At 33.1% G+C, this 24,717-nt stretch overlaps 1 protein-coding gene across 2 annotated transcripts; it reads right to left on the bottom strand.

The window, feature by feature from the left end:
* Positions 1–3,908: 3,908 nt before the first annotated feature.
* LOC111888556 (cytokinin dehydrogenase 7) lies at positions 3,909–9,149 on the bottom strand. Of its 2 annotated transcripts, none has more exons than XM_023884714.3 (4): positions 8,245–9,143; positions 7,861–8,136; positions 6,173–6,435; positions 3,909–4,464 (listed from the first exon to the last, which is right to left on the bottom strand). In XM_023884714.3, the coding sequence occupies exons 1-4, from the start codon at positions 8,947–8,949 to the stop codon at positions 4,146–4,148; spliced, it is 1,563 nt and encodes a 520-aa protein (XP_023740482.1). In that variant the 5' UTR covers positions 8,950–9,143; the 3' UTR covers positions 3,909–4,145. The 2 variants fall into 2 exon arrangements, with proteins under 2 accessions (XP_023740482.1, XP_042752255.1); XM_042896321.2 differs by lacking the exon at positions 3,909–4,464 and adding an exon at positions 5,395–5,710 and having other exon boundaries at positions 8,245–9,149.
* Between the last annotated feature and the right edge of the window lie 15,568 nt (positions 9,150–24,717).

The raw sequence follows: 24,717 nt of genomic DNA on the forward strand, positions 1-24,717 counted from the left end.
TAACATCGAACAGGAAACATTATTTTACGAAGAATACTACAAACATTACACTTATTAAATTTCGTTTTTTATATTTCAGTTGACCAACTAACATATTTCTATGTACCACAAACGTATGCGTCAGAATCCGATTCGTTTAATGTTTTATTGGCTGAAGTCGGATCTCAAGACACATTAAATTAGAAGGTTTTAAATATAATATAACTAAATCTAATATTTTAAAAACTTTAAAATATTATTAACTTTTAGATTGACATATGAATTTATTTTCTACATTTAGGATGTTGTTTCGTTTACTGGTGATAATGCCACACCCGCTTCGAATCTTGATAAAAACACTGCAACAAGTCCACTAACTAAGTGGACATCCTTTAAAAAAATGCATGGACATGAAGAATTAAAACGCAACCTGTAAAATGTTTAAGATGTTGATAATCTAACAACCATGTCCTCAAACAAACGACCATCAACTTCAATGACAAATCGTACTTCTAGAGAAGGCAAGCCAAAACTATTAATTCCAAAGCAAGATAAATAATATATGATTTTCATGATTTTGTTTGAGTAGTTGAGTGATTTGAATATTATTTATTTCATATTTTGTTACATACTATTTGGTTTTGGCGTTTGATTTTTGATGACTTATTTCATACTATTCGTTTTTGTGTTAGAATTTTGATCATTTGAATACATTTTGGGTTTTATGGAATGTTGAATTATTCATCTATTTTCCTTTTAGATTTAAACTCAGATAAATTTAGAAATTTAATCATATTTTACTCTATTATTTCGTTTTAATGTGAATATTTCAACATTGTTATAATTTTATTCATTACAACCTCAATATAAATATTAGAAAACTACAACTTTTTAGGAAATTGTAAACTTTTATAAATCTTTTAACCGTTATAAAACAATTATTTATATTTCTTGTGAAATTATTGATAAATTTAATAGTAATATTTACCATTGAAATATTATTATTTTTAGATATTAATGGTATCATAAAATTTTATAGATTTAAATAATAAAACTCATTACAATGATGCTAGAGAGAGACGAAGACTAAGACGTTTACATTTACAAAATAGAAGATTGATATCTATGTCTAAAAGAGAAACTTTATTTCATCATCTAAAGCAATAAAGACTTTTGATTGTGTTTCACTTATACATTTTCCACCCTTAGATCAAATTGCTTATGTCATATTGACCAATGTTTGGTCAAACACGTTGTCCATTAATGTTTCCGCTCAAACCTTCACCAATTTCCTTTATCTCTAATATAAAATTCAAAATTCAAAATTCAAATCCTCTCCAAATTTAAAGTCGTAATTTATGTACTGACCATCTTATATGTTTGCAACTCAACATGATATATCTTCATAATTATTCTATTTCTTTTCATCGATGGTACCAAAATTCATCAAGGAAAAAACAGTCATCTTGAATTTAAATCTTATTAATATAGTAAATACCTCAAGTTTTGAAAGTAATAATCGGTTTGATACATGCTAAATTACAATTGCTCGATTTCCAACTATCTAACTCAATAATTGTATGCATTTATTCTTAAACTTACCCTTTTTTATAATGTTATTGATTATATTTACTATATTTAAGTTTAAATTGCAGAGAATTTTTCTTGAAAGTGATGAGCATTAGTTGATGTTTGTATTGAAGCTTGAGGATGATGCAAAACTCTAAATACCTTAGTGGTAATATCCTACATACTTAATAATTGAGTATTTCGAAAAAAAAATATTTTCCATTAATTTTGATAACAAATTTGTTCAATTAAGCATATTTTTATGCTTATAAATTTATTTTCTCTACTCACTTGTACTTATCATCTTGAAGATGAGAAAACATTAACCATGATTATATTGAAAACTGCCAAAAAGATCATATTGGTCATACCTTTCTAACATTATCTTCAAATGTTCTTTGCTCAATTCTTTGTTTTTTATTTGTATCGTTTTTGTGTATTTGATTTGTTTCTTCAAGAAACCCGGTTTTCTACTAATTTTGATAAAAAAAAAATGTTGAAATAAGTATACTTTTATGACTATAAATTTGTCAATTTTCTATTAATAAATCAAGTGTAAATGAATTTGAACAATTGTTAAATTTCATATTCTATAATGTAATTAATGCACTAATTAATCAAATAATAATGCATGTCCAAGTGGTTGGGTACCTCCAGGACAATAATCAAACATGCAAATTATAAGCAATTTCACAATATTTTATTTTTTTACTAGCTTTAAATTAACAATTACTTCTTTTACTTGCTTAAGATTATTGATTACTCATATATGTTTGTAATAAAATAAAATTTTGATAAATTGAAAAAATTGTTCAACAAAACCTAATTGGTTATATATCAATTTAGGCTTTTTTTTGTGTTGTCATGTTTGTGGATTTGGCTATGTAGGATTCATTTGAAGTTCTATTTCTCTACAAGAATGTTAATGTTCACATTCAAGTAGAAACAATAACAATTGATAAGTATTCCAAATGATTTTTCACTTACATTAATCAAAATTGTTACTTTAAATGGTGCGTTCTCATAGAAGTCACACCGGTTGTCACTATAGAAATCTTCTAGCGGTCTATAGAAGAATCCTAGCGGCTTTATGAATAATCTTGTTGCGTTTTCAATGAAGGGTCACACTATCAACATTCGTTCTCTAAAGTTCTTTCTCTTATTTTTGATATACATGTGTGTCACAACAATAAGGCAGAAAGAGGTGTTAATAACCATTAAAGATGAAAATGTAAGATATAATTTAAGAATATTATATAAAGTATAAATTATGGATTTGTTATATTCATTTCTATGAAAAATATGTTGTTTGATTGCTAGGTTATATATCTAGGTTTTTTTTGTAATTTGATTTTGACAAGTTTGATCTAAATTTAATAATTGAAGCAGGTATGAAAGATATGTGCTAACGATTTTGAATTTCTATTGCCCTCCAGAAACCAGTTGTAGCCTCATAGACCGTTCCTTCATATCTTGGTAGGTCTTAGCATTTCCCCAAATTTGGCTACAAGAAGTCATGGATGCACTTCTTGAATAAATCATCTAAACTGAATTTCATTTGTTAGTTGGATGCACTGACCAAAATACAAGATTTGTGAAAATTCATTATTATTTATTAGTATTAACCTTTGGCAAATTATGAACCTAATATTATATTTTTGTTCATAACATGTTTTTTTCTTGTAATAATTTCTTTGATCAGAAGATATGTATATATGATTGGATGTGGCTTGAAAAATCATATTTTAATTCTTATAAGGAAAAAATACTTTATAAATTTATCAAATTAAAATATCTGAATTTGATGTTTATGGTTATGACAATGCACTTAAACTGTAATGTTTATCGAATTTTTTTGTAGAATTTAATGTTGCTGTTACATATAATAACTTATTGTTGCTTTTGGTTTTATAGGGTCAATATGAAAAGAGTCATGTGAGCGTCCATGGAGGTTGGTACACCGAACAAAGTCAATTCATAAAGCTACTACATAACATGTTTTAATCAAAAAGTCGCATCATGTTGTGATAAAACAAAGATCACGTGGATCGTTTATGTTAAAAATTACTGTATTAAAAATCAAATTGTTCTAATACAAATATTAAATATTTTTATTTAATAAGTCTGGTTTAAAAAGTCTAAAAATGAACCTAACTAATATTTTTTATTAAAATTCCAATGACACCTCCCCACGTTTAACGCGCGGTCACAATCTAGTTATTTTTAACAAATAAGACATTAAAAGCATGACAAAAAAAAACGTACATTTATATCTCCTTGAAATATCCCGTTTATGAATGAAATCAGGTAGTTTCATTTTCATGAATCAAATAATATGACAACAAAAGTTAAAAGATATATTTTAATTAAAAATCAAATATCATAATTTATATATGAAAGTAACATGTAAACAATCAAAGCAATGGATCAAAATTGGTTGCCCAAAAGTATTCATTTACATTGTTTGCTTGAAACTTCTTCCTTTCCCAATTGAACACAAAAAACTAAAATGAAAAAAAAAAATACAAGAGTCAATAACAGAATATAAAATTTGTAACAAAAAAATAATTGTACAACCCTACAACCATATGGATTAATCAACAAGACTCATCATGTCTTGTAAAAATCTTTTGCCCCGGTGCAAGGATAGCCATCGGATCGTATCTCGATTTCATCTCCACGAACCACAACCATCGATCCCCAAAGTGTTGCTTCCAATCATCTTCGGTATTATAATGAGGAAGATACAACTTGAAATCGAATCCGCTTCTAACACAAGTTTGTATGATTTCTTGATTTTGTGAAACCAGATCTCTAACAGAAGGGGACTTTTGATACGGGTTTGTAAATCGGAGCAATGCAACTATATAAAAGATCTCTCCTTCGGGTAATACTATCGATGCACGTTCGTCCCACCTAATCGATTATTAAAAAAAAAAAGAAAAAAAAAACAAAAAATTATCTCAAGAAGATATTGATTTGATCTTTAAAATGTGGTGGTCCAAAACAAAGAAAGGACCACAATGAAATGTACACAATGATGAGGGAAGATGGAGTCTCAATCAAGAAAAATAAAAAGGAAATAAAATTGATGAGAAAAACAAAATAAATAAAATGATGAAAATGTTTGTATGGGGTATAAGATAGGGACATTTTGGTCAGGAAGAAAATGAAATAGAACCATATGGTGTCATTGTAAGGAATGGGCCCAACGGGTTTGCGTTGTCGTTTCTGATTCGCCAGAGACTGCTCCGATTGCTACATCACTTGGGAATCTCGTTTTCCATCAAAAGATAATAGTATAATACACTACCATCTAAATTACCTTCTTACCCCTCTTCCCAAATCCTATATCTCCCACTAGTCCCACCTAAAATACGTTAACCTATAAATAATACAAAAATAGTAACCTCCTTTTGTTTATTACTTTACTATAGTCTCATATTTTCATAATTTTGTTAAGAAAAAGATTTATATATATATATATATATATATATATATATATATATATATATATACAAATTATAATAATCAAATAAATGATAACAAAGTGCAATTTCTTGTATTTAACCTAACAAAAAGTAACAACTTTTGGATACAATAACATTTTATTTTATATGTTTATATTTTCTTTTTTCATATTTAATGTATACTAGTTTAAAAACCACTTTGAATTTGAATATGATTGATATAATAGGACAACTTTTAATTAAATAAAAATGAGAAAGGAAAATCAATATGATATAATAATAAACAAAACAATGAAAGTAATAGGATATTTTTCTTTCACAAATTTAAATGAAACTACTTTACTATGTTTTGCATCAAGATGATATAATAAATGAATGGTTGTAAGAGAAGTCTACTAGTAGAAAAATAATCATGCGTGAACAAAGTACATGGTTTGTATGACCTCATTTTTCTAAGAAGATCTTAACCACCCCATCTAAGCAAAATAGTCAACATATACCATATCAAATTGATCTCACTAGCCACCCTCTCTCTATTGTAGTACCCCACAACGGTCGCAATCGGCAATCCACCACATGGGACGACACGACATGTAGCCCGTCCTCCACGTGACCATCATCACTGCACGCGTGGCCTTTTTATTCTTTTCAACTAATTTTATCCTTCCCACAACACGTTAACCTCGTGGGCCCTAATTTAAACATCAAAATCGACCCCCAATTGATTCTATATCTTTACTCTGTTCCTAGATTAGATTTCGGACGTGTTTGACAAAACTAGCTGGCAACTGTAGATTTTATTTATGCAGAATTGTTCGACAAAAATAGTTTGGCAACTTTAAATGTATACACAAAATCCAAAAAATAAAAATTACGATAGCTAAAAAGTAAAAACTTTTAAAAGTTCCATGTCAAACACGAATTTATCTGCTAAATAGGCTTTTTATGGAAAAGTTCCATAGATGGATGGAAGATTTGAATATATAATATTATAGTGGGAGATTGGACGTTTAAGGATTTTTTTAAAGGATAATCTGGGACTACATATATATTTAATAGTGTCAATGTCAAGGGAAATGAGATGATAGATGATATCCTATTATATATTATATATTATGAGAAGGAGAAGGAGAAGGAGAAGGAGAATTACTTACTTGCTTCGCAGAATAGGATAGACCAACATAGGCCCCCCAATGCCATCTTTCAATATTTTCTTGAACACAAAACGATCAAAATCCATGATCGAGGTTTTGGACACAAATAGGTTGAGCCAAGGATGTGGGGTGTCCCATATGCCGTTTGCTTTTGCTTGTTTTTCGGCTTCTTTTACACGTAGTAAGAAATCCACGTAGGTGAGGTCCACCTGGAATTGGGTGTCCTCCATAAATCTCAGCCGTCCAAGCAACTTCTCTACTCTCTAATTAAAATTAAATAAATAAATAAATAACTCAGAAAAAGGAACTGTTGTTGATTATGATTATGAAAAGCAAGGGCAAAAACGTAATTTCAAAAGCAGGCGACAAAAGATGGGGTATTGAGCAAGTAGTGGGGGACCGAAAACGTCACCAAAAATCTCAATGACCAACAAAACGACAGCGCACTGGAAACGCTTACGGTGAACAATATTAATGTTTTGGCCATTTAGGACAAAGACAATATGCTCTCACCAGTGTCAAGTACGGGTGTCAATCTCGTAAATATGACCAAATTCTGTGGTTGTTTTTGCTACTTTGTGTCAGAGAATCCAATGGAAGATACTGTAGTTGCCTATTGTCAGTTTTTCTAAAAACAACTGTGTATTGGGTAGCTGATGATGGGGGATAAAATGGTAATATCACCCATACCCATCCATGCTGTCATCGGTAGACATACAAATAAACGGACCTCCTCAACTATTCTAGTGCCACGTGTACAGGTAAAACACTTGCCGAATATTTTCTTTTGACTTTTTTTTTTTCGCTCGCTTCACCCGTACTATAGTCAAACATCCTATATTGACATGCTTTTATGCACTAACCAAGGTCAATATAGTCAACCCTCGTATTTATTACACTCCCATCTTTTCATAAAAAGGCAAAACTAAATATGATATAATTGTGTTTAAAGTGATTATTACAAAGTTGTATAATAATATTTGATTAGCCAAAGTTGAAATCATTGGAGTTAGGATTCATAACTTTACTCGATTCATTATCTTTTTTGTTTTTTGGAATAATAATTGTGAAAAGATAATTTTTTTAGTAAAAATGCCACATGGATAAATTGGATACTTGGTGATGCTATCTATATAACTAAGATTGAAGTAGGGGAGATGCTATGGTGATTGCGTATGTTGTCATCATCTACTTTTACATAAATATATAAAACAAATCGTACCATCATATATTCATGCGATTTGAACAACATCTTTTAGTAAACCACAATTCCAAACCATTGTGCCATAAAAAGAAAAGGATAATTAATAAATGTGGAAAGTTAAAACAATGGGGCCTAAAGAATATAATATATTTTCCACCAAAGCATATGGTTATAAATATATACATGCATGTCCTATATGACTTTGCTCATATCAATAAATAATTCTTCTTTTATGTTATGCTTGCCAATAAATAGAAACTAGAAATACCATGTTTTTTCCTTTTCTTTTTATTTTTATTTAAAAAAAATGATTGGTTAAATATTGTGAAGATATATATATATATCCAATTATACGCTTAAAAAAAGTAACATTGGAATGGCGAAAAGTTGATGTGGTAAAGTGATTTTAATATCAGAAACAAGGAGCACTATAAAAAAGATGAGGTGCGATGCATAGGATCAAGAAAAAGACAGAGAGACTCACTGTATCGACTGTTGTAGAGCAGTTTCCCTTGTTGTAATGTAAAGCGACTTCTAAGCAATACAAAACCGGGTTGTCGAATCGGGTCATGGGAGTCGGGTCGAATGCATGATCCGGGTTAAGTAGCACTGATGGCCATCCGTTTACCGGGTCGTCGCTGTTAACAAACACGAATCCTTCAACGTAATCAAACGACTCGCCTTCTGACTGGGTTATTAACGACTCAGCGTCCTGGGTGAACTCGTCAAACTCGGAGTATACTACCCTTATCCATCTCACCTAATTGCGTTTCGTAAACGTGTAAGATTCAGCAAAAATGTGCGTACAATTTTCTAATGCACAAGGTACAATACAGTAGTTAGTTAAAGGATTGACGAAAATACCAACCATATCCGGGGCGGGTTGAACCAGGACCCGAGCCCGAGTAATGATACCGAATTGTCCAAGTCCGCCGAGAACGGAGAAGAAAAGCTCCGAATTTTGGGTGTCGGAACAGATCACGGTGTCTCCGTTACCTGTAACAACTTCCAATTCCGTTACATTTGACGTTTGTGGACCATACCGGAAAGTCTGGCCGCTAACACCGGCGTTAGACAGCGTTCCGCCGACGGTTAACCCTAGGTAATCCGTCCACGACCGCGGGGAATAACCAAACTCCGAAACGCACCATCGCAACACGTCTTCCCATAATGCTCCACCGCCGACGTCGACGGCGTAACCGTCGGTGTAGCGGATGAGGTCAATTCCGGCATCGGAAGACTCCTTCATGTCGAGGACGAGTCCTCTGTTGGCCATGGCTTGACCGTTGATTGAGTGACCGTTTCCCCTTGCCGCCACCGTCAGATTCGGCGATTGAGACGCGAATCTGATGACACTTGCGATGTCGTGGGTACCGGAAGGTCTGATGACGGCGAACGGCGTTGATGCATGCAAGCCGCCGAAGTCTTTTCCGGCGTAGCCGGTAGACCTGTAATCGATAGTGCCTTGAAGGTCCATGGCTTGGCATAATCTAGAAGCTGTTTCTTCGTCTTCTTGTTGGAGCATGGCGTCGGAGTCGTTCTCGTGAACGAAATGCTCTAAATAAGCTATCATCTTCACCGGGGGTTTAATCTCTCTATCTCTCTCTCACACACAGTAAAAACACAGTAAGGTGTTTCTCTCTCTGAAATCTGAAGGGGTTGGCTATACTACAACAATACTTTCGCAATCTGCCGCTGCTACAGAATCTAAAGTAATCTTTTTTGTTTCTCTCACTTACACTATATTGGGTGGAGTTCTCGGGCTTAAATAGCGGCGGATTTGTATTTTAAAGACCACCAACAAAAATTTAATTCCATATTTACTTTCTCTAAATATCGACGCTTTTTAACAAAATAAATATAAATAGATAGATAATAAATTGTATCATTTGAACCGAGTGTATCGTTTGAACTGTTTTGTTAACCAGCCACATGACCCCACCACACCCAATGGTAGAATACTTAAAATAATCTTTATATGTGAGAAGTTTAATTATAAACACTTTGTATGGAATTTTGCATATCTACTAATACACTCATTGTGTAGGATCAAACACTATTAAAGATACAAAGAACAATATACAAAAAAAAAAGTCATAATATTTTGTTATATTTTGCATTTTATGTGGCAATGACATGGTGATCATGGATTGTGCCCGTTTCATTTCTATAACAATGAGTTGTGGATCATTAAAAAAATGGTGAATCAACCATGCAAAAACTATGTGATGCTCGGATCAAATTATACTTAAGATACACGAATCTCACATAATTTCTAACAATAATCTTCAAGTTGATGTGTCGGCTAACCGCATACACTCTATCTATTGAGGACTAATGTAATGTCCGTAGATTCAGACTAGTCAATTTAAAGAAAAATAAACGTTAAAAATGATTTTTTTTATAAAAGATTATCTAGGATAAATAATTATAATCAAAGTAATGTTTAGGGTCAACAATTCTAACCTATTTGATGTAATAAAGAAGAATTATATAAATATTATGTGTTCTATGATTATTATAATATAATAAAATAGAGAAAATTAGTCGAATCGTTCGTAAATCGTAATAATAAGTGCGCCAAAACATATATATTATTATATATTTAAAAAGTACACGTCTTCCCGATCCCGAAAATATAAATTTCGTAGAAATCTGACTCCGTATGAATTAGATATGATTTCTATAATATATAAAAGTCAGTTGCACACAATGCATGTATGATGTAAAAGTTACAAAGAGAATGATTGACTTTTAGCTAAATCTACTAAAAAGAAAATCATGGTACTCTTTAAAATAAGAATTTTGAGAAAAAGAATGCCAAAAATGAAGTTCGTATGAATGAGTTATAATTTATAATAGCTACGCATGGATATAAAGAACGTCAAAAATAGAGTTCGTATGAACGAGTTATAATTTATAATAACATATTTACGTGTTAAAATAAAGTATAAATCATATATATATATATATATATATATATATATATATATATATATATATATATATATATATATATATATATATATATATATCATTAGAAAGGTATCGACGATACGGTCGTTATAAAACTAGTGTTGAGTACTTTCAACATTAGTTTACTACAAATATCATTAAATTTATTTAAAATAGTATTATAAATAGGTGTTTAGGTCATTTAAGTAACTATAGAGGGTGGTTTTTGAAAATTCAATTACTATAAATAAGAGGCTATAGGCTCTCATATTTCTTGCATCATTCTCTTGATTCCAGAGTCTTTTTTTTTCTTATCCCCCGAGCATTTTGGTCTCTAGTGATTCGACTTCTCTTTCTATTAGTATAGTAAGGTGAGCGCTGAAGCGCTACAAGAGTCTTTTTAAGATTCATCGACGCAGCTTTGCCCCATAGAGCCCAACTCCTAGCTAAAACTCCATTGTAAATGAGTTATGCTTACCCTAGTTTAAGTATAACTTATGTTTAAGTTCATTATCGTTATTATGAACCTATAAACAATACATGTGCTAAGTATTATAAATTATACAAAATGTTATTATAATACCTTTTAACTGCCGCATATAGTTGTTGGACTTCAGAACAACTTAAATGCCAAAATGGTCTTGCCTTCTGGTGTTTCATGTCTGGCCTATATAGTGGTTGAATGTATTGCTTAACATTTATAAAACAATATCGCTCGTAGACCTTGAGTTAATTAGTCGCAATAAATATTAGACTTAAATTTGGCAATAATAATGCTAGGTTTCGTCGAAGGAAAAGACGATTGTTAGAAATGAAACGATGTCCGAATTTCGAGTCATCGCTTTAACAAGTAAGTGCATAGTTACTTTCATCTTACACATATATATGAAGTATTTAATATAAATTACGTGCTATGTGTGAATATTATATGTGTTCTTAATATCTATGTTGGATGAAAAAAATATATATGTTTTACTTAATTTAAACTATATATGTATTTTGATACCTATAAACATATTAGGTAAAGATGGGTAGATGAAAGATGAGATGAATGATGAGAGATGAAAGATGATACAGATGATGGGAGATGAAAGATGAGATGAATGATGATATAGATGATGAGAGATGAAAGATGATACAGATGGTGAGAGGTGAAAGATGAGAAGCCTTGACCCAAGTGATGATCCATTCATCTAGAAGAGTATAGATGACGACCACGGACTATTCTAGACAATCCAGTGGAACGCTAGCAGGCTCGCAACCTGTAGGTGTTTTTGAACTATGTGTTCACCAGATGTACTCTAAAAACCCTAGCAGCTATGGACTTAGTGCCTCACAAATGAACGTTGGCAGCTATGGATTTAGTGCCCTATAGATGGACATTGGTAGCTATGGACTTAGTGACTATCAGATAACATCAACAACTATGGACTTAGTGCATGTTAGATAAAAGCTGATAGCGATGGACTTTGTGCTCATTCCTTAGGACAATCCCTAGGAATGAATGAATAAATGAAGGATAGATGATTCTTAGGGTAGATCCTTAAGAATAAAGAAGATAATAGGGATGGGAAGTTGGGTTAATTGTTTGATGAGTAAACATAATAATTATATTATTGTGGGCTGAAAACCCTATGTACTCACCAGGTTTCCAAACCTGACCCACTCAGTTTATTTGTATCACAAGTATCGATACGAAGACACATTACACTGAGAGATTATTGGAGATGTAAATCATTAGTATAAATGAATGCAAGGTCTGTTTATGCTTATGTTTCTGTATTGACGATGACATCCCAATGTTTTAATATAAATAAAATACATTTCTTCAAAAATTCTTTGATAATATTATTATCATTTTTTTTGGACAAATTTTGCAAAACTACTTTTCAAAAATGATACTCTGGTTTTTAAATAAGCATAAATAAAATTTTCAAAATGACTGAGAATTTAGGGATGTCATAACTAATAGCATCAAGTACGCATTACATAGGTACTGGAAATATCAAAACTTGATATATCTAAGTGATTATGAAAACTAGGATCTACTTTTCACTAATATAGCATCCTACTTTGAAAAACGACAATAAAAGAAAACTAACATATTGTTCATTTCCTTGTGAAATCCTATGTGCCAGTTTGTTGCAATATGAAGGATCTAATGGAGAATCCCTCTAATGGAATCAGACCCACACAACAAATAACAAATGGAGAAACCACAAATTAGGATTTATGTAAAAACTCAAAAAGCCTAGGAGAGAGAATGAGGATTTCGTATATGGATTGGGAGGGGTAGAGGTTGGACGATTTTAGGGTGTGGAATAATTGGATCTATGATTCACCTGTCACACCCCCAAACCAAGGATGACGGAAACGTCCGGGGGTGGCGGACTTCATGTATATTACATAACAACGAGTATAGTAGTGACCAAAGCAAATACAACCATCATAAATATAATTGAAAAATTTACACCATAGTATGAGTTTACATGTTTCAAAATCAATTACACTATATAACAAAATGAAATGTTTGACATCTTAATGTTCCATCCTAAAAAGCTGTTGATTTTCCTATTTCACTGATTTCCTGAGAATACAAGTAGTTTCGAAAAAGTGTCAACAATTAAGGTGGTAAGTTCATTAGCTTTTGGATGTAGAGTTTGAAAACTTTTGTTTGTAAATGTAATGTATACTTCAAGAAAAATCCATTGTTTTCCTTATAAAATGTTATGTAGTCTTAAATCCAGAGACCTAATGTATGTGTGTGTTTCGTACTTGTAACGTGTTTGTAATTGCAGCGCATACCCAAGAAAAATCCTATATTTTCCTTATAAAATGTTATGTAGTCTTAAATCCCAAGACCGAATGTATGTGTGTGTTTCGTACTTGTAACGTTGAATGCAGTTTTAAAATTGATAAAACCCTTTTTTAAAGTAGAAACTCCCGTAAACTATTTGTGTCGTTATCTCCATATGTGAGTCGCTTTAACCATACTATGATAGAGAAGACTTGTTGCGACGTTCTTCAGGTGTCGGAATTGTTATGACATTTGTCACCCTCGACCGGCCGGTCGGGCTGTTGCAATCAACATTAGGCATGGGTTGTCAATCCCAATATATATTTATATACAATTATCAGGCTCTCCCTACAAGAGACTCTGGTTATAACTTACAGGAATTTTAACCCGTACTCTAAGAGTACAATGAAGACATGTCAATTTACGTTAACGAGTTTACATGTAGAATGAATGAAAAACCTTTTCTGCAGTGTGACTGACCCTTTTTATGTAGTAAGTTACTAATGTAAATCCAAAAACTATACCTATTATAGTTTATCATGTGGTAAATGAAACCTGGTTGTATTGAGAGTAAAACCTTTTCATAGTGAGTAGTAGTTTTAGCAAAACATAACTATACTTATTATGTTTCCTCTTGTATGTTTGTAATAACTAAGGACTCTTACAATCAGTGAGTAATTTCTGTTATTTAAATGTACTTAACAGAAGACACATGTGAAATATGAAGTCATCAAAGATATACACTTTGCTCAACATGTTACAAAGTGTTATAAAAATTGTAAGCTGTTTAACTAGTTTTTAACTTTTCTGCACTGTTTTAGAAAAATCACAGAAAAATCATACAAAGTCGAAAACTAAATCCATAAACTCTGAAAGTTGATAAAAATGTATCTAGTTCGTTCATAAATTTTATTATGATTTTTAGCGATCTCCAACTTGTGTCAAAATGACCATTTTCACTGACTGGTCTAAAATCTTAGCTATAGTGATGGGCAATTTTGTAAAAATCACCATAAATTGTAGAAAAATCGTATGAATATGTGCAAGTAGTCATTTCTAAGGTATAAACTGTTGGATTAAGTGTCTAAGTCCATAACTATTTTGGTATGTACTTGACCCAATGGTGCATGGTCCTTTTTGGTTGCCTTTACCAAAGCAACTTGATAGGATGAATTATGGAGAGAAAGGATTAAATATGATGTATTAATATATTATGGGAATAATATATTAAAGGAGAAATCATATTGTTTAATTAATATTAGTCAATAATTAATTGGTAATTAGCTTTGTGACTAAAAGAGATTAATTAAACTTAAGGGACTGGAATTGTAATTATAAGATAATTGCAATTTGGGCTATGGATTGTCTTAAATTAAGGAATGGACGAATTCTATGGGGAAGTCCATAAGAAATCGTCCAAGGCCCTTAATTAAAGGAGTCCATGGGTTGCTTAGGGCTTAAGCATCCAAATTAGGGTTTCCTTGTTAGATAACCCTAATAGCCTCACTATATATAGAACCCTTAAGGCTCAAAAACATGGGGAACAACTCTTCTAGGGTTAGAACACGTTTTGTGCAGCCTCCATCCTCTTGCTTATGGTGTTTGTGAACCATTAGAGGAGTGATATTTGTGACTCTAAGCTTTCTAAAGTCAATACAAGGAGATTTGGGATTGTTATTGCTACATAACAATCAAGGTAATATCTTAAACCCATTCTTATGTTAATATGATTACTTGTATGTTAGAATTAGGGTTTATAGTCTTGGATAACTTGCATGTACAATAAAGAAACCTAGATCCAAGCATTAGGGTTTGTATGAACACATAGGATGTCTTATGACCAAAACCCATCAGTGGTATCAGAGACTAGACTGGTTTCTATTGTATTGATGCTTGATATGTTTGAAAAATTCGATTTTTTGGTTTCTGAAGGCTGGACTCGCCGAGTCCATAGCTGAACTCGCCGAGTCCATGCAGACTCGACGAGTCCTTGCTTATCTCGGCGAGTCAACTCGTCAGATGGAGCATATTTCGCGATTTCTTGTTGTTTTTGTTTATGGATAGTTACCTTATCATATTAGATCAATATTAATCCGATTTTATGATATATTTGACTATATTCTTGATCTAATTGAAGATATTTATCAATTAATAAGATAATTGTTTCCTTATGTGATAATTGATTAATTATTTTGATTAAATTAGTAAATTGTTTTGCAAGAAATCATTAAATAAATCAAGTATGGATAATTATGTGATTAAATGTTAATTTAGATTATTTGTTATTTGATACTTATTGTTATGAAAAGTTTCATATTTTCCCCTTTAGGTTTTATAGTTTAAATTTGAACCCAAAAGTTTTGTTGTTTTGAAATTTAAATAGTTAAAACCCTAATGTTTTGAAAAAGGTTTCAAAACTTGCCCTCAAGTTTTGGAATTTAAATTTTGATTAATTGTTTAATTTTGATGTATATTTAAATTTTAAACCCTAATGTTTTGAAATGTTTCAAAACTTGCCCTCAAGTTTTGGAATTTAAAAGTTGATTAAAAGTTTAATTAGGAATGTTAAATTCTAAAACCCTAGTATTGTTTTGAAAAAGTTCAAATTACACCCTTATGGTTTTATTAATTAATTAAGGTGTATAATGAAAAGAGGTTTAATAAATCCATAAAAGTTTACGATAACAATTTAATTGAATTAAAAGTGTAATTGTTCAATTTAACCACCTAATATTTTAAAAGTGTAAAATACACCCTATACTATATATATAACATTAAAAGTCTAACATTATATATATGTATGAGTAAAAGTCAGTCTTACCGTTAGTAGGCCTCATTCACGAAGCTGGTCTATAAGGGTGTTTAAGGAAATTGCCTATAAAATGACGATTGAATGGGTATCCACTCTTACCCACCGCACTCTTGACTAGTGGAGGGTCGTTAGCCGAACGGGTAGGATAGGACGAAACCTTCCATTATAAGTATAGTGAAGTATAAAAGTAACTAAATGTTTTTCAAATTCCCAATCTTAGTTACTTAGGCAAAGTGAGTTCATGCAATTCCATGAAATTACACTTTGTGCCCTTGCGAAGATGTTAGTGGAGCATGTGTGGTTTACCGGCACACTAAATGGTTCTAAGAAAAGGTAGCAAAGGGTGACTCAATGTTTGTCATAGTTCGGTGGAGCGTGTGTGGTTTATCGACACATCGAATAGGTGACTGTAACATGTGAGGGCACCATGTAAGCTTTCATGGTTATTCACACCCGCTTTGTGATCCTCGGCATCCCAGTCACAACCAAGAGGGGCATATCAAGATTTAAACATGCCATTGAAATGTTCAATGAATCTCAAAGGATCTAGGATTTTTCATAGATTTAAAACTTAAATTTCTTTTTCGTTTTTCATGGTGGAAATTAGTGAATCGTCATTCACTTACCTTCAAATATTCTGCAATTAGGGTTACGACATCCCTCTCCCGAGTTGTGGAATATTGTGTTGGGTCCTAGCCTTAGTATCTCATTTGGGTGATTTACTAAGGACTCAATCAATCAACTAACTTGAATTAGTTTTTTCCTGTTTTGTAGATGTCAAAGTTTGACAACTATGGTCTTCCCAAATCCCGTGGAACAAGCTTTCCACATGAAGATGATATTCCACGATTCGATCGAGGAACAAGAAATCATGCTTCACGTCCTCCACCTCCTCCAATTATTCTCCCTAACCCACAAGTTCAAAGGCTTGAAAAGTTCAAGATCACTCAAGCCCTTTTGGCAAGTAAACATAAAGAAGGAAAGCCAGTGGGTGCACACGTCCTAGGGATGAAGTCACACATTGATAGGTTAAGAATGTTGGGATCTGTTGTCTGTGAGGAAATGGTTGTTGATTGGGTTCTTCAGTCACTTCCTAACTCATATAGTGAGTTCGTAAGAGAGTGCTATATGATGAACCGCGACGTGACCTTTATAGATCTCACCTATCTGCTTATTGCTGCTGAATCAGCAATGGTTTGGCGCAATAGAAAAGCAAAGTTGATTGGTGAATCTGCCTTCAAGACCTCTATGGATATAGACAATGGCAACGAAAGACATGCTATGATCGAAAGGTTTGATCATAAGAGAAAGGCAATGTCTAAAGTAGTTCCATGTCATGTTCCAAAAGAGTCAATTTGCTTTTATTGCCAAAAGAAAGGGCATTGGAGACGAAGCTACCCCATTTACCTAAGAGATCTAAGAGATGGGAGAGTCGAAGCGTATGGATCTAATATAGGTAAAATCCATTAACTAACTCTTTTAAGCTTCTATTCTAGATTCTTAATACATAATGTGATAAGATTACAATTGATGTTTTGTAGGATCGAAGAAAAGAAAGGAAGCTTAAGGGAAGAAGTGAGCAGAATCTAACCGTGAAAGAATGGATTTCGATCGCATTTCTAGAAGATTAGATTCTTGAGCTACTACTTAGAGTTAGAATTAGATTGCTAAGAAAGATGTATTAGCATAGTTTTCAATGAATTGCATTGTAAGGACAAATTTTTCCGCAATAAAATAAATTTTGATTTTATAATATTTATTTATCCTTGCAATGGCGTATATGAAAAAAATTGATGTTTGAATATTAGCAATAATGGATTTTGTTCTTATTATGTTATTTATGGAAAGTCGAGAATTTACCAAATAGGGAGAGTTTCTCATCGCCCAAAGTTTCAATTGGACAGAAATTTGGAATCACGTAACTTGGTTGCACGATGAATGAGAAATCTCATATTTGATAATTAGACTAATTCATTGACAAAGTGTCAAGTGAAGGACTAGGAGATCGAGTACACAAAGTTATGTGTTGATCAAGTCCATCATAAGAGTAACAAAGATATTCGTCATGATTTACTAAAGGTTTAGTAAATGTGATTATACTTACAAGATTAAGTGTAATTCTAGATTGATTGAAAAAGGTTTAAATCAATAGTAGAACGAATAAGAAGAATCAAGTAGGCAGAAAGATAAAAGTTTCTCCATTCTAAGAAGAAGGGAGAGTAGCTTTTATGCTTTATGATGGGTCTTAATGATTAAGAACCATATCTCAATTGATCCTCTAAGTGAGTCTTAGTACAATTGTATGTCTAAGAAGAGGAATCAAGAATTGAAGAAATGGTTAAATCAAGAAGTCAATCATACTTCGTTCCAAAAACAAGTCTTAGAGTTAAGATTGTGAAATTGAGTGATAAGTATTAAGAAGGTTTATAACATTCATCAAATGTGGAAAGTTGTGATGTCTTGGATAAGACAAAGACCAACTAGGACCAATTTATGAAGTGTTTGATAAAAGCTACACTAACTCTTGAATATTTGTTTGTCAAGAAATGGTTGTTGACAAGAGAATCTTATATGTCAAGGAGTCAGTGGGAGTCTTATTGGTCTTGAAAGGTTTCAAGAACAAATCAAATAGACCTTATCGATCATCACTAGCACACGAGTTGAGGTTTACAACCTATTGTGTTGACATTATTTTGTTTCTGTGCCGTTCCACTTGAGTTAATTACGTATATGAGTCCTATGAGTTCTCATTTGAATGCATAAAAGGCAAGGACCTTGATCAATGGAAAGTACATTGATAAGAAAAGGTGAGCTGCTTAACTACTTGGAAGACATGGTGGGCAGCTGTGCTACCATAAGGCAAAAAATCAAGATTAAGCATATGAGTTTGAATTCATCGTAAACTTTGGTTTTGACAGATTCACATGGATAGGAACAAATACACCGTTTAAATCTAAGTATCATAAGATTTCCCCCTTCATGAAAATGATTGTGAGGAAATGATTTCACTAAGAAAGATTTTAAGAAGATAGTTATTGTAAAATTGCATTCTCAAATTCGATTATGGTTACAATATCCCTTTCCATAATTTGAATTGTGAGGTTTGGCAATTAGTCTTAATTTTTTAGACACACATATGAACTATCTAAGGCAAAGGTGTATAAAGAGGCCTTGATAAACGATTATCAAAGCATCAAGTATTAAAAACATGGACTTAAGAAATTCAATAGGTATTGTTTTTCTGGAAGTTAAGATATTTATGAATACATGTCGAAGCTAGTGGGAGCATAAGTGTTATGTTTTATAATAATCATCATGATAGTGGGAGCATAAATGTTATGATTGTATGATTATTAAAGCATATATTGCAAGTTGGAAATATTAATTATAGAAAACAAGAGTTATACCTTTCAAAGTCGTAAGGGTTGTAAAGTTGTTTTACTATAATTAAGGGAGAGAATATTATGCTTCATTTCAAATCTAAAGGCTTAGGTTGAGAAATTTTGATAAATTTAGTCAAAAGTACATAGTGCGTTCTTAAAATTTTGATTATGACTACGGCATTCCTCTTCACAATTCGAATATTGAGAACATAGCAAATAAAACATTATGCATCGTGTCCCATACGCTTCGGGTATAGGATCGATTGCAAATGCTTTAATATTTTACCATTCTAAAATTTTCCAAATGTCTAGCTCATTTAGAGGGAAAAGGGACTAGAATCGGTTTTGACTAAAATAATTAAACAACTATCAAAGGACAATCCAAAGTTCGACGAGGATTGGTTGCTTGTGAGTAGTCGGAAGCATGGTATTGAATGGACCATATCGACGTTATTATGAATAGAAAAGATTCTATTAAGGATAAGTTGTCATATGGAAATGTTTCCATATTGGATGGACCATATCGAATTTATTACAAATAGATAAGATTCTATTAAGAATGAGTTGTCATATGGAAAATATGGAAGCGTGTCCATATTGGGAATTGAATATTGAAAAGAAAATCTACGTCTAGATTAGAAACTTTTATGAAAAAGGATGTTCAAAGGAATGTACTTTGAGTGAATTGTCTTGTAACAATGTCCGATAGAGGACTTTGTAATATCATTGGCAATAGTCTTTGCGACTTTGGTGCAGTGACATTACGAAAGGATCATTGCATAGAATGTTAGAATCTAGCATATTTTATAAGTAACAAGAATTTGATATTCTCACACTTATGAAAAAGGATTTGGAGTTGTGAAATGAGAATGATTGGAAATGTGTTCAATTTGATCTATTTCACAAAAGTAAGAACCATAGGTAAACATTGTGTGCATGCTAAGAGCATGGGACAAGTGTAATAATTCAAGTAAGAAGTTGATTACCCGAAACGACAAACAATGAGTAATCGATATGGTGATAAATAAAAGGAGTTTTATTTATACTCAAAGGTTTGAGGCCATATGGGATTAGTATTATTCTTGTGTTTCACATTTGCATGTTTTGACTTCCAGAATAATTGAATTTATTAAGAGTAATCGAATTATTCGAACGGGCCACAGTCGTTCATATGTTGGAAGTAGATATGAATGAAGACTGTCGTGAATTGGTGTGTGGATTGTCTAAAAGAGTATTAGACATAAGCAAATGTTTGCTGCAACGTTCATGAGTGCTTATGAATATGATTTGAGCATTGGATTAAACCCACGCTCACTTGGATCACTCCATGAATTGTATCACGAGTGATTGGTGAGACGATAACATCTTATATTCTTGAAACCGAGATGAGTGAGTTGTATCTTGCAAATCGGTTGCACATTGATAATATGTAAACGCACTAGTAACTTGGTGTTATAAAACATATTGTTGTGTGTGATTCGGTGAGTAAGTGCAAGCAAGCATTGTATCAAAGTTTATCCGTTCCTTTTATCCAAGGTAGGATAAAAGAGATATCTTTGGGCCCCTCGATGATTTTGTGATGACAAACGTAAATGCTCGGCCGGGCTAGGGCTAATTTTATTTGTTCAATTAGTCAGTTGTCATAAATCAGAAATCGAGAAATAGTACAAAGAGAATGATTAGAAATCATGTCTCATACGATATCTAGAATGGAGGAATATATGATCCCTTATCTAAGGACACGCGTATCTGATAGGATCAAAGTTGACAGTGGCTTTGGAAAGCTACGATTGCAGATCAGAATCTGAAGTCATACGCATAATAGTTATTAGACTTATCCAAGTGGGAGACTGTTGGATTAAGTGTCTTAGTCCATAACTATTTTGGTATGTACTTGACCCGATGATGCATGGTCCTTTTGGGTTGCCTTCACCAAAGCAACTTGATAGAATGAATTATGGAGAGAAATGATTAAATATGATTTATTAATATATTATGGGAATAATATATTAAAGGAGAAATCATATTGTTTAATTAATATTAGTCAATAATTAATTGGTAATTAATTTTGTGACTAAAAGAGATTAATTAAACTTAAGGGACTGGAATTGTAATTATAAGATAATTGCAATTTGGGCTATGGATTGTCTTAAATTAAGGAATGGACGAATTATATGGGGAAGTCCATAAGAAATCGTCCAAGGCCCTTAATTAAAGGAGTCCATGGGTTGCTTAAGGCTTAAGCATCCAAATTAGGGTTTCCTTGTTAGATAACCCTAATAACCTCATTATATATAGAACCCTTAAGGCACAAAAACGTGGGGAACAACTCTTCTAGGGTTAGAACACGTTTTGGGCAGCCTCCATCCTCTCTCCTCTTCATCCTCTTGCTTATGGTGTTTGTGAACCATTAGAGGAGTGAAATTTGTGACTCTAAGCTTTCTAAAGTCAATACAAGGAGATTTGGGATTGTTATTGCTACATAACAATCAAGGTAATATCTTAAACCCATTCTTATGTTAATATGATTACTTGTATGTTAGAATTAGGGTTTATAGTCTTGGATAACTTGCATGTACAATAGAGAAACCTAGATCCAAGCATTAGGGTTTGTATGAACACATAGGATGTCTTATGACCAAAACCCATCATAAACCTGAGATATCTTCATATTAAACAGTTTTGAAAAATATTAAGTCTAAGGTGGTCAAAACAGTCCGTGAATAGAGCTCAACTTTTCTGTGAAAAGCTGAAATATGAGTTTGAGTTATGTGATGGTGTTTTAACTTGTATCCCCTACCCCCCCTAAAACTTGAAGAAAACATGAAAATGTAGGGGTATGAACTCACATTGCGTTATTTCTTGGGATGGATGTTGAATAAAAGAAGTTTCCAAGTCAAGAACACTTGGAAGGCTCTTGAAGATTTGAAGATCCTAAGAGCAAATATGACGATATTTGAATAAGAGATCCATGATTCGAGTGAAGGAGAGTAGAATATTCAATACTAGGGTGAGGATACTTACCAAAAGTGGATGAAAAGCTGGAGATCAACCCTTGAAATCTCGAGTTTTGAGAGAGAGGAAATGAGAGAGAGATATGTTTGCTTTTGCTGAAAGAGTGAATATCTAGGACGAGAGATAAGGATTTTTCCAAGACTTGATTAATGCAACTTGTTGGAGAAGGGTGTGAAAGTACAAATAGTTGACTAGCTAGAGGTGAATAGAGAATGGAGGTTGTCATGGATTGGGTATGGAGGATGGCTTGTTATCCTAGCTTTGTGGGAAAAGTCAAAGTACCTTCTTGTACTTTGAATTTGTCCTCAACAATAGTGTGGGGTTTTACCTTAGAAATCTTTAAGATATGGATATTTATGATCTTAGAGGGTTGAAAATGATAAAATATGGATTTATATGAAAATACCGCGTTAAAATCATCAAAAACATGATCAAAACACAAAAAGTGGTCAAAACCGGGAAAGAAGTAGAGAAGTTGCGAAGTTCATAGGTTAGGACCGAAAATTCGGTTGTGTAGCTAAGGGGCCAAAAGGAAGTTGAACCGAAAGTAGGTTTGGTCCGAAGGTCGTCTAAACCGAAGTGAGGTGAACCGAGAGAAGTCTGGACCGAAAGTAGATCTCGGATCGAAGGGGGTCTTGGTTCTTAAGGAGGGTTCGGTCCTAATGGTAAATTCGGTTCAATAAGAGGCTTCACCCCTTAGGGTAGTTTCGGCTCTAAGAGAGGCTTCGCCCCTTTACGGTTTTTTTTCATTAATCTTCCTATTTCGAGTGATTTTTGACTAAGTTAAGGGTCGGGATGCCCCGAGTATTTATAAAAAGTGAAAAGTGATTATGAGAGAGAGATTGAGATAGACTTTGTTTGTGACCTTTGTTAGAGTTTAGCCTCATAATGCAAGGTTCGTAAACCCCATTATGCCTCTTCATGAGTGTTATACGCCTCTGTAAGGCATGTAGTTGTGTTTATTGAGTCATTACATCACTTATTCTGATTAGGGATTAGATTTCCTAAACACATGAAACCTCTAACTGATACTTTGTATTAAGATGGTGCGTTATACAATAGAAAACATATTGTAAACCCTAATATACAAGGGTTAGATGAGTTGGCCGGTTTGACTTGTTGACTTTATTTGACTTTGACTTGACCAGAATTTAACGGTTGTCACATCATCCCCCCGTTAGAAGGAATTCCGTCCCGAAATTAGCGTTTTGACTGGGACTTCAATGGTTAGGGAAAAGATGTGAATATGTTTCTTTCATCCGATCCTTTACAATGGGAATGCGACTTTGTTTTGTTCTTTTGATTTCCCGATCCATGATTTCTATCGGTTCTTCCACGAAGTGGAGACTCTCATTGATTTCAATCTCATCAAGAGGAATAACAAGAGTCTCGTTGGACAAGCACTTCTTTAAGTTGGACACATGGAAGGTAGGATGTACATTTCTGAGTTATCGCGGTAGTCGAAGCTTGTATGCTACCGGGCCACTCCTAGAAAGGATTCTCGAATGGCCCGATGTGCCTTGTATTCAGTTTTCCACGTTTACCAAAACGTATCCTTCCTTTAAATGATGAGACCTTTAGTAGAACTCGGTCACCAACCCAGAATACTAAGGGTTTGCATTGCTTATCTGTGTAGCTCTTTTGTCGATCTCGAGATGCTTTCAGTCTTTCTCGAATTCATACGATCTTTTCTGTAGTCTCCCTTATGATTTCATGGCCAATGAGGGTGCTGTTAGGAACCTGCCCCTTTGCTAGTTGTGTATCTCCCATTTCAGCCCCGCGCAGCGGTGATCTGCACTTGCGGCTATAGAGAGCTTCAAAGGGAGCGACCTTTACGTTAGGGTAATAGTTGTTGTTGTATGAAAATTCAATGAGTGGTAAGTAGGTATCCCACACTTTACTGAAGTTAATCACACAAGCTCTTAGCATGTCCTCCAAGGTTTGAACAGTTCTTTCGCTTTGTCCGTCGGTTTGTGGGTGGTAGGTCATACTCATATCTAGCCTAGTTCCCAGAGACTTTTGGAGTGTCTGCCAAAATTGAGAAAATGAATCTACTATCTCTGTCGGAGATAATTGATATTGACACACCATGCAGTCACAAAATCTCTTTGATATAAGTTCTAGTCAACTTCTCCATCTTGTCAGTTTCTTTGATTGGTAGGAAGTGCGCGGATTTGGTCAACCTATCAACGATTACCCAAATGGTATTGAGACCACCCATTATCTTGGGTAACTTGGTTATGATGTCCATGGTTATCCGCTCCCACTTCCTTTCGGGTATCACTGGTTGTTGTAGAAAACTCGAAGGCTTCTGTTATTCTACCTTGACCTTGGCATAAGTCAGATACTTGCCCACATATTTAGCGATGTTAGCTTTCC

This window comes from Lactuca sativa, chromosome 7 (assembly GCF_002870075.4).
Source record: "Lactuca sativa cultivar Salinas chromosome 7, Lsat_Salinas_v11, whole genome shotgun sequence".
Classification (NCBI taxonomy): Eukaryota; Viridiplantae; Streptophyta; class Magnoliopsida; order Asterales; family Asteraceae; genus Lactuca; species Lactuca sativa.

What these genes read in the sequence shown, in the direction of transcription:
- LOC111888556 (XM_023884714.3), bottom strand. Translation starts at nt 8,949, where the DNA reads ATGATAGCTTATTTAGAGCATTTCGTTCACGAGAACGACTCCGACGCC. An exon ending in TTCAACCCGCCCCGGATATG is followed by an intron (nt 8,137 to 8,244) that starts GTTGGTATTTTC and finishes AAACGCAATTAG; the next exon opens with GTGAGATGGATAAGGGTAGT. An exon ending in GCTCTACAACAGTCGATACA is followed by an intron (nt 6,436 to 7,860) that starts GTGAGTCTCTCT and finishes AATTTTAATTAG; the next exon opens with AGAGTAGAGAAGTTGCTTGG.